At 49.2% G+C, this 14,742-nt stretch overlaps 1 protein-coding gene across 1 annotated transcript; it reads right to left on the bottom strand.

The window, feature by feature from the left end:
* Positions 1-5,314: 5,314 nt before the first annotated feature.
* On the bottom strand, positions 5,315-10,789 carry LOC101839498 (testisin). Its single transcript, XM_013121617.2, has 6 exons — positions 10,370-10,789; positions 10,247-10,273; positions 9,805-9,970; positions 8,966-9,249; positions 5,919-6,073; positions 5,315-5,625 (listed from the first exon to the last, which is right to left on the bottom strand). The coding sequence occupies exons 1-6, from the start codon at positions 10,464-10,466 to the stop codon at positions 5,398-5,400; spliced, it is 957 nt and encodes a 318-aa protein (XP_012977071.1). The 5' UTR covers positions 10,467-10,789; the 3' UTR covers positions 5,315-5,397.
* Positions 10,790-14,742: the final 3,953 nt, after the last annotated feature.

Here is a 14,742-nt window from a genome sequence, read left to right as displayed (position 1 = left end):
ATAAATCTTTCCCTTTTTGAAGACAGGGTCTTACTATGTAGCCCTGGCTGACCTAGAACTCACTCTATAGACCAGACTGGCCTTAGTCACAGAGATGTCTGCCTCTGCCTCCCCAGTGCTGGGATTTTTCTGGCATGTGCACTACCACACTTGCCATAAAAAGAAAGATTTCTGTAATCCTGATGCTTTCCTTGCCCAGGTCAAGAGTCTGTTGTCTGAGTCTGCTTACTGCTTCCCAAAGCACACAGTTGTGTTGTCTGGTCCCTCACACAGGCTTCTGGCCCTGTACCACTCCATACCCTGGAGCAATTACAGCCCTGTCCCTGGCAGACTGGACAGAGTAGAGGGTAGGCGGCTCTGCTCAACGCTGTCTTTGATGGGGCTAGGAAGAGCTCTTCTGCACAGACCTGTGCTTGGTTCTGAGCTCTGCACTACCTCCCTAGGACGGTCAGAGACTGCAGCTCCCCTGATGGATGTGGTGGAGGTGAGCACCCACCTCACTCACCCCCCCAGCCCTCCTTACACCTCTGCTCTGCAGACACAGTAGAGTCTTGGCTGGGGACACGGCATCAGATCCCCTCCTGATGGCCCAGGAGGATATTTGGGGAGGTGGAGGCGGAAGGGTCTAAGCTCTTAGCAGACAAGCTCTTGGAACCTGGGGCCTGGAAGGGGACACAAAGGGGGCTTGTGTTCTGCCCCAAACCGGCCCAAGGGCACTTTTGTGAGTTTGCTGTCACTTTGAGTGCCAAAAGGAGGGTCTGTCTGGCTGAGATTCAAGGAAGTACCCCTTGAATAGAGGGTGGGGTGAGAGGAACAGACAGGGGCTAACCTGGCCAGAGGGAATTGTGGGACTTGTCCAGTTGCACAAGTAAGGAACATTTTCATATTGTTGGTGTGTGGTAACAGCTTTCACACACCCACACATGAAAACACACAGCTACAACCATATTGAACAGGTACAGTCCTCACATATACTGGTAGGGGGGTCCAATCCCAAAAGAGTCTTTCTTTGTACCCCTCAGCTGCAGAGCTGGCCCCGAGCCTACACTAAGGAATTTTCAACAAAGGCCTTTTGTCCCTCAGGATCAGGACCCCCCCAAAAGGGGATTTACTGGGTATTTATCAACTGCCCTGGGCACAGCCCAGTCTGCATGGTGCCAGGGACTGGAACAATGAGGCCTTCTCCTCCGACAGAGGTGGGTCCTGGGCTGCGGAGTCCTTGTGTCAAGAGGTGGTTATAACACCTGGCTCTCCCAGCTCTCCTGATACAGGGCTGGGAAAGACCCCTCTGGAAGTCTGGATGAACGGGTCTCCATCCGCAGCCCACTCGAAGCCGCAACCACAGCTCCATGCTGGTCACCTACCGGAAGCTTCTGTCGTCACTTGGAGGCTAGATCCTGGCCCCGGCTCTATCCTTGGGACATTCGGGCCAGAAATGTGATTTCTGGGGCCAAAGAGGAAGCTGGCTCTTCCGCACTATCCCCAGCTGATCCCTGGGACCACAAGAACCAGAGGAGACTGATGGGAGTGTTAGAAGGATCAGAAGCCAAGTGGCATATCTGTACAGGGAGACGCAGAGGTTATCCGTGTACGTGGACTCCAGTCTACGCTGCCAGGGAAAGACCCTGAGAAGCAACCAGGCCTGGGGGATGGCTCATCTCTACTGACTGAAATACCCAGCAACCTTCACCAAAAATCCCTGCCGGGTGCCTTTCTGTGCAGCACATTTTTGCTACGCTCTAACCCAGAAAACTCGGCACTTCATTAGAAAACCAAGGTACCAACTGCAAGTATTGCCTCATCATTAGCATAATTAAAACTCCATCTGTGGGTTAGTGAGATGGCTCAGTGGGTAGCGTTTCTCGCCACCAACCTGCCCATCTGAGTTTGATCCCGGGGGCCCACATGATGGAAGGAGAGAACTGACTGCTGCAAGCTGTCCTCTGTCCACTTCAAGACACCAAAGGGAAGAGCACATTTGGATCAGAGCTGGGTTATGAGAGGCGGGATAGGCTCATGTCCACCCTTGAGTGTGGGAGGGTGTGCCCCTGCTGTCTGGGTACTTGGTGTTGAAGCCCAACCAAGGATAAGACAAGAGGAGTTACAAGGACACTGCCCCAGGAGCTAGGAGGTGCTGGGCTGTGAGCTAGCTTTTGGTTTCTGACATTTCCCTTCTAGCCAGTTTTTACCCAACCCAGCTGGACAGCCCACTGCGTCTCTAATCCTCAAGAAAAGTCCCTAGACTCACCCTTTTCCTGGTGTCCTGAACTGCCCAGGATCAGGCCGCTGGGAAGCAGAGGGATGTGTTCAAACATCTAGTTCAAAGCTTGTTGAGCTGTTACATAACTGGATGTAAGAATCGGGGTAGAAACAGTAAACAATTTCTGAAGGTGTGATGACTAAAAACATCAGATTCGTAAAGAATCTGAGGTGCTTCTGGTGGGACTTACCCATCTTGTGTCCTGGGACTTCATGGCAGCCTTGGTTCCAAACACACAATGAACGCAGGTGACACTGTACCACACAAGGACAATGAATGCTGCCTCAAGTGCCTGGGCTCCGATTCAAGAGTGTTGTAGGCTGTTAATTGCAATGTTTTGCTTTGTTTTTTGCTGTTCCTACAAAGTTTTCTGCTCTTATGGAAACTCAATAGCTTAATTACAGGAAACAAAGACTTAATTTTTTCCCATGTCACTCTTCGGCACGCTAAGCATCAAATTGTTATTTTTTTTGAGAGTAGACAAATAAGCATCTCATTACCACATAGATTTGCATTCAGGAAAAATGGCTAAAGGGGATGGAGAGACGATGGCTCAGTGGTTAAGAATTCCTGCTGCTCCTCCAGAGGGTCGAGTTTGGTCCCCAGCACCCACATCAGTGGCTCCCAACAACCTGTGACTCCAGCTGTGGAGGATTTCACACCTCCTCCTGACCTCCCCAGGAACTTGCACACAGACACATACAAATACACATAAATACATTTTTTTAAATATTGCATATGCCAAAAAAACTGTTTTTATTTATTTAAATTAAAAACAATCCTATTTTACATACTAATGCCCATTCCCTCTCCCTCCTGTCCTCCCACTCTCCTCACCAGCCCCCCCCCCATCCACTCCTCAGAGAGGTGAGGACTACCATGGAGAAATCATCAAAGTGTGTTACATCATTTGGGGCAGGACTGAGACCCTCCTCCCTGTAACTAGGCTGAGCAAGATATTTCTCCATAGGCAATGGTCTATAAAAAGCCAGTTCATGCACTAGGAATAAATGCTGGTTCCACTACCAGTGACCTGATAAGAGGAGAACTCGAGGGATCAGGAAGGTCGAGTTGGGGGAAGGACAGAGAAGGAGAGCAAGGGAAGAGACACCTAGGTGGAGGGAGCCATTGTGGCACTAGGGAAATTCCCAGAGATCCACAAGGGATCCAACTAAGAATCTAAGCAATAGTATAGAGAGGGTACCTTAAATGTCTTTCTCGTATAATGAGATTAATGCCATCAAAGAATTGTTTTAAAAGAAAGTTCTTTGAGATCAATTATCAACAAATTTGTACACCTGTCTTATATACTCAAATACTGGGTCCCATAAAAATGTCCCCAATGAGGGACTGGAAGGATGACTCAGTGACTAACAGCGCCATTGCTCTTCCAGCCAACAAAGTTCAGTTCCCAGTGCTACAAACTGTGGTACCTTCAAATGCCTGTAACTACAGACCCTGGAGATCCAACACCCTCTTCTGGCCTCTGCAAGAAGAGCCCTCCTATGTACTTAGCCCCACACAGAAACACACGCATAAACATAATTAAAATTAAAAGAACAAATAGATCTCTTCTAAAAAACAAAACCTCTCCGGTGAAAAAGAGTCAAAGTGGAGAAAGTTACACAGTCCTGTTCTAGTCGATATATCTAATTAGCCCACTCCCAACTCATCACCGACACTGCTAAGGCTCCCTCAGGCATCTCCCCTTGTCCAGGCCACCATTTTCTCCATTGTGGGGCCCGTGCTCTCAACCCCAGCCCTGGGCTCTGGCTCTCTGCTTCCCACAGACTCCTCTAGTTAGAAAAGCTACTTCTTGGTGGCTGCCATTCCAGTGTTTCAGCATTTGCCGTTGGCCTCTGCCCACACCCACAGGGGTCACTTGGTAGCAGTGATTTTGTCTCCAGCACACTCCCTTGACCACCATCTGCCCCTTTTCCACTTAGATGGCCCCTGTCCCCTCACCTGCTTTCCCAGAAATTAACTAGAGGATGTAAATAAGTAAAGGCAAAAAGCCCTCAGGAACACGGCTCCCTTGGGAGCTCTGAGCCCAGAGACTAAGTGGCAGTTAGACAACAGAAAGAAGTCTATGAGGTATCAGAAACACCACGGGAGTCAGAGAGAGCCCTGTACCCTCCTGGACCAGGTCAGTGTTGGCGAACACCACGGGGGTCAGAGAGAGCCCTGTACCCTCCTGGACCAGGTCAGTGTTGGCGAGTCCCCCTCCTTCTGCCTCTGAGCCAAAGAACCAGGCCCATGACTAACCCCCTTGTGGACAGGGAGGGGCATGCAGGTCCCTACTCTATCCAGTCACACAGCAGGGACTTGGGCTTTTCTTCACCAGGCCCTTGTGGGAACATGACTAGTTGATGGGGCAGAGTGAGGTTTGCCTAGCCAGGACGCCTCCTAAAATATCTTGAAGACTTCAGTTTATGTCCATCTTGTCCCCTCCCTTCCATCTGCTGGGGCCTTGGACCCTGCAACAAGAGCTGAAGGTGGGATTCCCCGGCTTTGCCCCTGTGGGCCTTGACCGCACCCAGAGTCTCAGTTCCAGTGCTGAGGGTGTGATCAGAGCAGCTCCTGGGGAGCCTGGGGGTGCGCCCTGTGGTTGGTGCCGTGCCAGGCACACTGTGCTCTGGTCCTGCATCAACAGAAGATCTGTAGATGCTGTGGTTCCTGGATCAGGAAGGAGCGGGGACCAGAGGACCTCAGAGCATGTCTCAAAAAGAAAACGGGAAGGCTCGGGAAGAAGCAGACCTCCCAATGGGTGTACTGGCTGTGTTGTTAGAGACCTCAGCCATACTAGACTCACTCCTGGGTACCGGTCTCTGGGGAAGATTCATGATCCTCCTGCCTCCACCTCCCACGTTCTGGAGTTACACCAAACCCAGCCACAAGTTATGATTTTTTTGTAATTGCACTAAATGGATGCTACTGTTTACAGCCAAAACTCGATTGATGAGGATGGGCCAAGATTTCAGGGTTAAATACAGGTCTTGGAATGAGAGAAAGAAGGTGTCTGTACAGGAAGTAATCCAAGTTCCAGGAAAGCCATGAAAGTATTAGCATGTTTATTAGCAAACAAGATACAAAGCCCCACAGATGACCTTACTTTCGCAGGTGGGCTCAGGCAAGCCTCACATCAAGGGAGCCCAGGCCAGAGTGAGAAACAGCAGCAGTGGGACCGGGTCAGGCCTGAGGACCCCATTTCGGATCATGGTTGACCGGATCCAGTTGTAGTGATGACTGATGTTGGTATAGACTCCAGGCCGATTGGGCCGACCACAGCCTATTCCCCAGCTCACGACTCCAACCTGATACCACACCATATCCTGGTCGCAGACCAAGGGTCCTCCTGAGTCACCCTGAGGGGCAAAATAGGTAAGCCTGGCCTGGAGGGTGGCAAGTGGGACTAGGAGGGAGGTCAGGAGAGAAGGGGTTGCCGTGGAGCTGGCAGCCTGGGTAAGCTTCCAACTCCTTGCCCTGACAGCAGTGGAGCCTCAGCTTCTTCATCTGCAAAGTGGGGCCACAGTCTATATCCCAGGGTTGGCCTAAGATTGAATGAGGAACCATGTGAAACCTCAGTTGAATGGAAGTTGGAGCTAGGGATGGTAGGCTAGGGGCCCAGAAGACAGTGGTGGGGCGAGGTGACACTTACAAAGCAGGCGTCCTTGCCGCCAGCAGGATTGCCAGCACAAACCATGTCTCCCCAGATGGTTGTGCGGAAGTCTGACTGTTTAAACATGTGGTTACACATGCTGTTGTTGATGATAGCTACTTGCACTTCCTGAAGAGTGTAGGGAGACGGCAGACCTGTGCGGGGGACGGAAGACAGAGAGATAGATCTCTTCTCCTGGAAGGAATGGCACAGGGTGTGGGGACCGGGGTGTCCTGGGGCACTTATTGTACCTGAGATAGCGCTATCAATGGTCCCTAGCTGCAGCCTCACACTAACATCATGGGTGATAACAGTATCACAGGACTCAATAGATGGATCACTGTTAATGCCATCCCCTGAGACAGGATGCAGACTGCACATGAAGGCCCTGCCTGAGCAACTAACCAAAATATGTATAGGGGAGGAGCTTGATGGTGAAGGTTGGAGTGGGTGCCGCAGACCAAGCCCTGTGAGAAACCCAGGTACTGGACCAGGGGCAGCAGCTCTGTGATGCCCTTTCCTTCTGACTTTCCTTAGGCCTGAACTAGAACCCCCAAACACCTCTTGAAAATAACAGAATCGGGATACATTAATTTAAAGGGGTTCTGGGGAAGAGCCCCGTTACCAAAATGCACTAGGGAACTGTCAGAGCCTGATGAGGACTCGCATCTGTTGGATCCTGGAGTCTAGGCCCCCAGCACTGTCTGACTACAAGGATGACAAAGAGCCACAGTGGGTGTCTCCTGTCTGCTGGGACTTCTCTAAGAGCTCAGATCTCAGGCACCTCTAGGAAGTCAGAGCTTTCTTTATTCTGTTCAACAGAAGGGGCAACTGAGTTTCAGCCAAGTGTCTTGTTCACATTGCCCCAGCTAGCACATAGCAAGGAAACAGTTCCCCCGGTTCCAAGGTGAACAGAGCTGTATTCACAGCAGAAGTGTCTACCACATGTTCACTAAGAATAAGAGTGAAGCCAAGGCTCAGGAGACAAACACACCCCTGCCGCCCACCACCACGCCCATCTGCTGGGCACAGGAAGAGGGCGGCAAAGTGGGCTCACAGCCCCTCTAGGAGAAGAAATTGACTCCTATCTAACACACGGATTGAGAATTGAGTTCTCTATTCTCCCTGCCAATTCTGGCTATATGGCCTTGGGGACGTTCCTTACGCTGTCTGAGCCATGGAACCCTGGCCTCACTTCCTTTTACTAGTTCTGGGGCTTTGGACACTTTCCATAGTATTCTCAATTACCTCAATGACAAAGTGGACATAAAAATACACTGTTGCACAGGTGAGATGCTCGGTGGGTAAAGGCCCTGCCATCAAGTCTGATTTTGATCACCAAAGTCCACATGGTAAAAGGAGAAGAGTCTCTCAAAAGCTACCCTCTAACTTTCACACATGGTAAAAGGAGAAGAGTCTCTCAAAAGCTACCCTCTAACTTTCACACATGGTAAAAGGAGAAGAGCCTCTCAAAAGCTACCCTCTAACTTTCACACATGGTAAAAGGAGAAGAGCCTCTCAAAAGCTACCCTCTAACTTTCACACATGAGCCACTGCATGAACTTGTACCCCGCAACACGTACAAAACAACTAGGGCTGGAGGGAAGGCTCGGCTACTGAGAGCGCTTACAGCTCCTGCAGAGGACTTGGGTTCAGTTCCCAGCACCCACAGGCAGCTCCCAACCACCTGTAACTCCGGTTCCTAGGGAACTGAAGCCTTCTTCTGGCCTCTGCGTGCATACACTCAAGCACACGAACAACACACAAAATAAATGTTTGGTTTCATTTTGTTTTTCAAGATAAGGTTTTTCTATGTAACCCTAGCTGTCCTGGAACTCACTTTGTAGACCAGGCCGGCTTCAAACTTACAGAGATCCACCTGCCTCTGCCTCCTGAAGGCTGGGGTTAAAGGCATATGCTTTTTTTTTAATAAATGTTTTTAAAAACAAAATAAATTGACGTAATCCTTTTGAAGGGGGCTGAAGTGGTCTAAAGATAGCTCAGTGATTGAGAGCACGTTCTCAATCATGAGGACTGAAGTGGGAACCTCATCATCACTGAGCGGCTCAGAAACACCTGTACCTCCAGTCCTGGGGATCCTACACCCTCGTCTATCCTCTGTGGGCATCTGCACATGCACTCACACTTATATGAATTAAATAAAATATTTAAAATCCCTTTTTTAAAATTACACTGCTGGAGTAGGGGGCTGGTTCCCAAAGACCCAGGTTCAATTCTCAGCGCCTATATGGCAGCTCATAATTGTCTATAACTCCAGCTTCAGGGGATCTGAGACATACACATGCAGGCAAAACACCCGTACACATAAAAAAAATAATACAGTGAATTTTTTAAAATTACACTGTCACCTTCATGCACCTGGGTCCCCAAGCCTGCAACAGTGCCAAGCACATGACATACAGGAAAGGAGCTGAATCTGTTACTACTGCTCTTATTAGGGGATATTGCAGAAATGGGCCAGTCAGGGAGCATTGAGCAGGGTCGCTCCAGCACAAAGGGCGTGCCCAGGCTGTGGGGCTGTAGGCACCAGGGTAGTTAGGAGGAAACTGATTAGTGCTTGGGGGGGCGGGGTTCCTGTTGAGCTGCAGGCAGGTGTTTGATTATGGCCCCTAAGGACCTCCGAAGGGATTTCAGTGGTGAGTCTCAAATGGAGGAAAATGCCTTGGGAATTGTGAGGAGAGTGCAGTCAAAATTGGGGTGGGTGGACCAGGCACGGAGGAGTTTACTGACGCTCCCTGATGGGGGTGGCTGCAGAAGTGGAAATACCACAAATACAATGATGTGGGAGCCATCCTATGGAATTCCCCACCCCTGCTGGCCTCCTGGCACCTCTGAGCTCCAGCCTGCATGCTGTCTGGAAGAAAGGGACTGCCTCTCTCCTTCTTGCAAGCAGAAGTAAGAAAAATAGTTGGAAAATGTTGAGTGATGGAGGACAGGGACCCACTGGAGCTGCAGAGTCCTGGGAAGGACTGGTGTAGAAGGACCGTGTGGGGCCACCTCCCAAGCCAACCCGAACCCAGCCTCACTTTCATCCTCTCCAATATCCCCCCAGCCGGTCACCCAGCAGTCAGTTCGGTTCTCAAACTTGAATGTGGAGTTCAGGAGGCATATGGGTTGGATATAGTTATTGTAGTTGACAGGAGATGACAGCTTCAGCAGGGCGATGTCATGAGGATATGACTGCACGTACTTGGGACTCAGAAAGATATCTTCTATTTGGTAACGGTTGGAATAGGCCTGCAGGTTCCATAGAGACGGCCTGGCAGTCAGCTCACCAAACTGGACTGACCAATCATAGGGATCGCTATCCCTGCCGGAGAAGGAGAGAGCAGTCAGGCCTCTGAGCTCACCTGAGCGTCTCTCTGTGGTGACACTGTGGGACTAACACTTGTTCATCCTTAGCATAATTGTCGAGTCCTTCTTATGGGCCAAAAAGCCTTTTTATAGGACCACAGAACCCAGACGGACTGGGCACTGTGAGTGGAGGAGCAGGAAAGTGTTCTTGTCATCTGTTAGAGCTGTCTTAAAGACAGAAGCTGAACCTATGGGAAACCCTTGTGCAGCCCGCAAAAGAGCTGAGCAAATGTGGGAGCCAGTGTGGGGATATTTGGGAAAAACTTGAGGAATGAAGGAAAGGCAGAAGAGCAGTCAATACACTCAAAGGGACTTGAGACTGTCCTGAAAGAACATTCTAGAAGAACTGAAAGAGGGTTTCCTCCAGGAGCATTAATGTGGAAAAATCTTATGAATGTACCCCATCACAACTTCTCCTGAGGCTACACTAAAATGTTTACTTACGCAGGCTCCAAACCAAGGTGACGGACCTCCCTACCCCTCAACTGCCGCAGCTTGACCCCACACTCACTTTTGGAAGCAATGGGCAGCTGTAAGCACCCAGCGGCGGTTGAGCAAGGTCGCACCACATAAGTGGGTGCCCCATACGCGCAGGCTCCCTTGCCATGGCCAGCGGCCAAGCTCCGCATCATCTCCGCCCACTACACGTGAAGGGTTGACTCTGTGACCGCAGGGCCCTGTGAGCAGGATCAGACTGAGTACACGTGTGCACACACGTGCGCACACACGCACACGCACACGCACACACACACTTTGTAGCCCTAGGGCATGGGGAGGGAGCGACTTCCTAAGGACTCGCTGGGACGTTCCCCACGTGATCCATGTGCACCTGCCCCCACCCCCCCTACCCCCTGGGGGGTTGCCATTACTCTCAAGCACAGTTGAGTTCTCGAGGGCGAAGGAGAAGAATAATTGAGGCCCACCACACAGGAAGCGTGTTCTGAGCGTCTTACCTGACAGTAGGTCCCCTTCTTGCAGCACTGGATGGAAATGAGAGAATGAGAGACTTCACCTTCACCTCCCCATCTCCCTGTCGTCGGCCCCAGTCCCGCAACAGTTCCCCCAGAGCAGCTCACCGGGATTCTCTGGCAACACCTGTGAATGGGCTGGCTGTGAGACCACCGCCGCCGCCGCCACCAGCAGTGGCACCAACGTCTTGCCCCGCGCGCCCATGGCCACTTCTCCCGCCACCGGGCACCCCCTCTTACTTCCTGCTGTGCCAGGCCCGCGCCCACTGCGGGAGAGGCAACTCCTTAGGCCCAAAGGTTGACTGGGGACCCTGGTGCCCTATCCGGGGCCTCCATTAAAGCTGCTGATATGGCACAGCAACCAGTGAACCCGAGCAGTCCTTCTGTCATCCGAGCTCAGGGGAGCCTGCTGCCTTCCCTGTTGCCCTCCGTCCTCTGCCCACGACTTCCTCCAGGACCAAGCTGCTGACCCTTAGCCAGAGGCCCCCCAGGAAGCTCCATGAGCGCTTCTGAGGCCTGTCCCTCGTGGGATCAGCCAAGAATTGGTCCATCACAGAACTTGGCGAAAGAAGGGCCTGGGCTTTCTCCCTTAGGCAGTGAGCTGGGCTCCGCCGCCTTAGGCTGCCCCCTAGCGGCAGGTTCGTCTTTAATAGCCTTAGTCTTCCTCCTTGTGGAATCTTTTTTTAAATGTATTTACTTTTTCTTTCTTCTCTATTTTCTTTGGTTTTGTCATTGCTTGTTTTTCTTTTTGAGACAGTGATTCATTTTATATGCCACACTGGACTCAAATTTATGATCCTCTGGCCGTAGCTTCCCCAGAGCCTCCTAGAATTTCTTTAAACACACACACACACACACACACACACACACACACACACACACATGCACGCACGCATGCAAAAACTGTCAAAAGATTTTTAAATATAGCCGGACGTTGGTGGCGCATGCCTTTAATCCCAGCACTCGAGAGGCAGAGGCAGGCGGATCTCTGTGAGTTCGAGGTCAGCCTGGTCTACAGAGTTCCAGGACAGCCTCCAAAACAATACAGGGAAACCCTGTCTCAAAAAACCAAAATATATATATTTAAAAATATAGAAAGAGATAATTTAGCTGGGCAGTGGTGCACACGCTAATCCCAGCACTCAGGAGGCAGAAGTTGGCAGATTCTCAGTGAGTTTGAGGCCAGCCTGGTCTACAAAGCAAGTTCCAGGACAGTTAAGACTGTTACACAGAGAAACCCTGTGTAACACCCCCTCAACAAAATAAAAAGGGAGAGAGAGGTTTTAATCAAATATTTAATTTCTCACACTTTTTAAATCTTTTTTGTTTTGTGGTTTTTGTTTTGTTTTCTCACTAAGTAGCTCTGGTTGTCCTGGTCTACAGAGCTAGTTCCGGCCAGCCAGGGCTACACAAAGAAACCCTCACTGAAAAAACAAAACAAAAAAAAAATGTGGGGCTGGAGAGAATGCTCAGTGGTTAAGAGCACTGGCTGCTCTTCCAGAGGAACCAGGCTCAGTTCCTAGCACCCACATGGCAGCTCACAGCTGTCTGTAACTCCAGTTCTAGGGGATCTGGTATCTTTACATAGACATACATACAGGTAAAAACACCAATGCACATAAAAATAAATATTTTTTGGGGGGCGGAGGTCCAAGACAGAGTTTCTCTGTATTGCTTTGGAGGTTGTCCTGGAATTGGCTCGGTAGACCAGGCTGGTCTTGAACTCACAGAGATCCACCTGCCTCTGCCTCCCAAGTGCTGGGATTAAAGGCGTGTGCCACCAATGCCTGGCTCATAAAAATAAATCCTAAAAAAATATTCGTGAGTGTCTCTGTGTGTACCATTCATGTGTAGTATCGGAAAGGCAACAGCAGGGTCCCAGATCCCCTGGAGCTGGAGTTACAGGCGTTGTGAGCCAGAGGCGAGGGCTGGAAACTGAATTTGGGTCCTCGAGAAGTACAAGCAGGTGCTCCTAATCATTTAATCATCTCTTCAACACCATCACCACCCTCTTTTAAAATTTTTTATGTGTATGAATGTCTTGCCTTCATGTATGTATGTGTACCATGTGCATGTCTGGTCCCTGTGGAAGTCAGAAGAGGGCGTTGGATCCCCTGGAACTGGAGTTACAAATGGCTGTGAACTAGCATGTGGGTGCTGGGAACCAAATCCAGGCCCTCTGCCAGAGCAAGAAGGGCTCTTAACTGCTGAGCCATCTCTCCAGACCTCAATCCTCTATCTTTAACTTGCATAATTGTATATATTTATGGATTGCAGTGTCGTATTTCTCTCTCACTAATTTTTTATTTTGTTTTTTTGTTGTGTGTGTGTGTGTGTGTGTGTGTGTGTGTGTGTGTGTGTGTTTTTAGAAAGGTTCTTTCTATATTCTGGAACTTGCTATGTAAGCCAAGCTGGTCTGGAACTCACATAGATCTGCCTGCCTTGCCTCCTGACTATGGAATTAAAGGCATGCAGTAGCATGCTTGGCTAGTATGGTATTTCAATACATATACAAAATGCGCAACATCAGATTAGGATAAATGACAAATGCACACCATCAAAATTCATCATTTTTGTGTTGGAAATATTAAAAATGTTCTCCACTATTCTGAAGTAATAAATTGTTGTTGTCCATAGTCCCCTCACATGCTATGGCACTTTAGAAATTACTCTTTCTACCCCAACCCCTATCATTCACCCTTCTCTCCACCGGCTTCCTCTCCCATACCTCCAAGACTCTGCTACCACTATTTTGTTCTGTACTTTGAGATCGACTTTTTATGGCGTTTCATTTTTATTTAGGTTTTACGAGGTGGGTTTGTTTTATTGCAATGGGATGGACCTCAGGGCCTTGCACACACCAGGGAAGGCATTTACCAGTGAGTTACATACCCAGTTCCTGGGGGGTTTTGTTTGTTTGTTTGGTTGGTTCTTGATTTTTTGAGACAGGGTTCTCTGTGTAGTCCTGACTATCCTGGAACTCGCTCTGTAGACCAGGCTGGCCTCACACTCACAGAGATCTGCGTGTCCCTGCCTCCCGAGTGCTGGAATTAAAGGTGTGCGCCATCACTTCCTGGTGGAGCTCTTGGTATTTATCCTGTTTCTGCAGTCCCATCCCTGTTGTTGCAAACAGCAGGGTCGTGTTCTATTTCTGGCTGAACAATATTCAGGATAACCTGCACCACATTTTCTTTACCATTCGTCCATTGGCAGAGGCCTCTGATGATCCAGTGTCTGGCTGCTGCGCCCAGGCTCAAGTTCTGAATTAACTTTTCTTCTTCTTCATTTTCAATTAATTTCTTCACTAATATACAAAACAAGGTGTTGTGTCGGCATTTCCATCCTGTGTCATTATTCTTGGTTCATTCACCCTCTCCTTGGTTCATATTCAGCCCCTTCCCACTGCTCTCTTTCCAAATAACATTTCTAAATAAACGGAGGGGTAGAGAAAGCTTGGTGGGTGAGAGCATTTGCTGCTCTTGCCAAGGACCCCAATTTGGCTCCCAGCATTCACATGGCAGCTCACAAACATAGCTAAGTCCAGTTCCAGGAGATCTGACCTCTGATCCATGTGGTACACATACATACATACATACATACATACATACATACATACATACATGCATACATACATACATACATGCATACATGCATACATACATACAAAGACTTTTTGTTTTGTTTTTTGAGACAGGGTTTCTCCATGTAGCTCTGGTTGTCCTGGAACTGGCTCTATAGATCATGCTGGCCTTGAACTCATAGAGATCTGCCTGCCTCTGCTTCCTGAGTGCTGGGATGCACTATCATGCCTTGCTGAGGCAAAAGACTCTTACACAGTTTTTGTTAAATATTTATTTATTTTTAATAATTTATTTAATTTTATATTGGTGTGAAAGTGTCAGATCCCCTGGAACTGGAGTTATAGACAGTTGTAAGCTGCCATGTGGGTGCTGGGAATTGAACTCTGATCCTCTAGAAGAGCAGCCAGTGCTCTTAACCACTGAGCCACTACACCCACATTTTTAGTTTAAAAAAGAGTGCAGTGTTCAAATGAAGACCCCATGTGAATGGAAATGTGTGATGCTCATCTTTTCATCTTGTTCTGGTTACAGCTTTTCTTCCCTCTCCTCCACTGAGAGATAGCTCAGTGATTAATAGCACGTGTTGCTCTTCCAGAAGACCCAAGTCCAGTTCCCAACACTATGTTGAGCAGCTCACTAGTCCCTGTAACACCAGCTCTGGGCCTTCTAGTCCCTATGAGCACACACATACATATAAATATGAGTAAAACTAAAAATATTTTAAATTGAATTTTATATGTATAAATGTTTTGCCTGCATGCATGTAAGTGCAACACATGCATGTGTGGAACTAGTGGAGACCAGTAGGGGGCATCAGATCCCCGAGAATTGGCTTTACGGATGGTTGTGAACTGCCATGTGGGTGCTGGGTTATGAGCCCAGCTCTTCTGCAAGAGCGAG

The sequence above is a fragment of the Mesocricetus auratus genome, unplaced genomic scaffold (genome assembly GCF_017639785.1).
Source record: "Mesocricetus auratus isolate SY011 unplaced genomic scaffold, BCM_Maur_2.0 Super-Scaffold_100007, whole genome shotgun sequence".
Classification (NCBI taxonomy): domain Eukaryota; kingdom Metazoa; phylum Chordata; class Mammalia; order Rodentia; family Cricetidae; genus Mesocricetus; species Mesocricetus auratus.
This window is presented reverse-complemented; position numbering and strand designations above follow the sequence as displayed.

Bases quoted from the DNA above. Each gene is read 5' to 3' on its own strand.
- LOC101839498 (XM_013121617.2), bottom strand. From the start codon at position 10,466: ATGGGCGCGCGGGGCAAGACGTTGGTGCCACTGCTGGTGGCGGCGGCG. The intron at 9,250-9,804 runs GTGAGTGTGGGG...CTTCTCCGGCAG, and splicing joins GCTGCCCATTGCTTCCAAAA to GGATAGCGATCCCTATGATT. The intron at 5,626-5,918 runs GTAAGTGTCACC...TTTGCCCCTCAG, and splicing joins GCGGCAAGGACGCCTGCTTT to GGTGACTCAGGAGGACCCTT.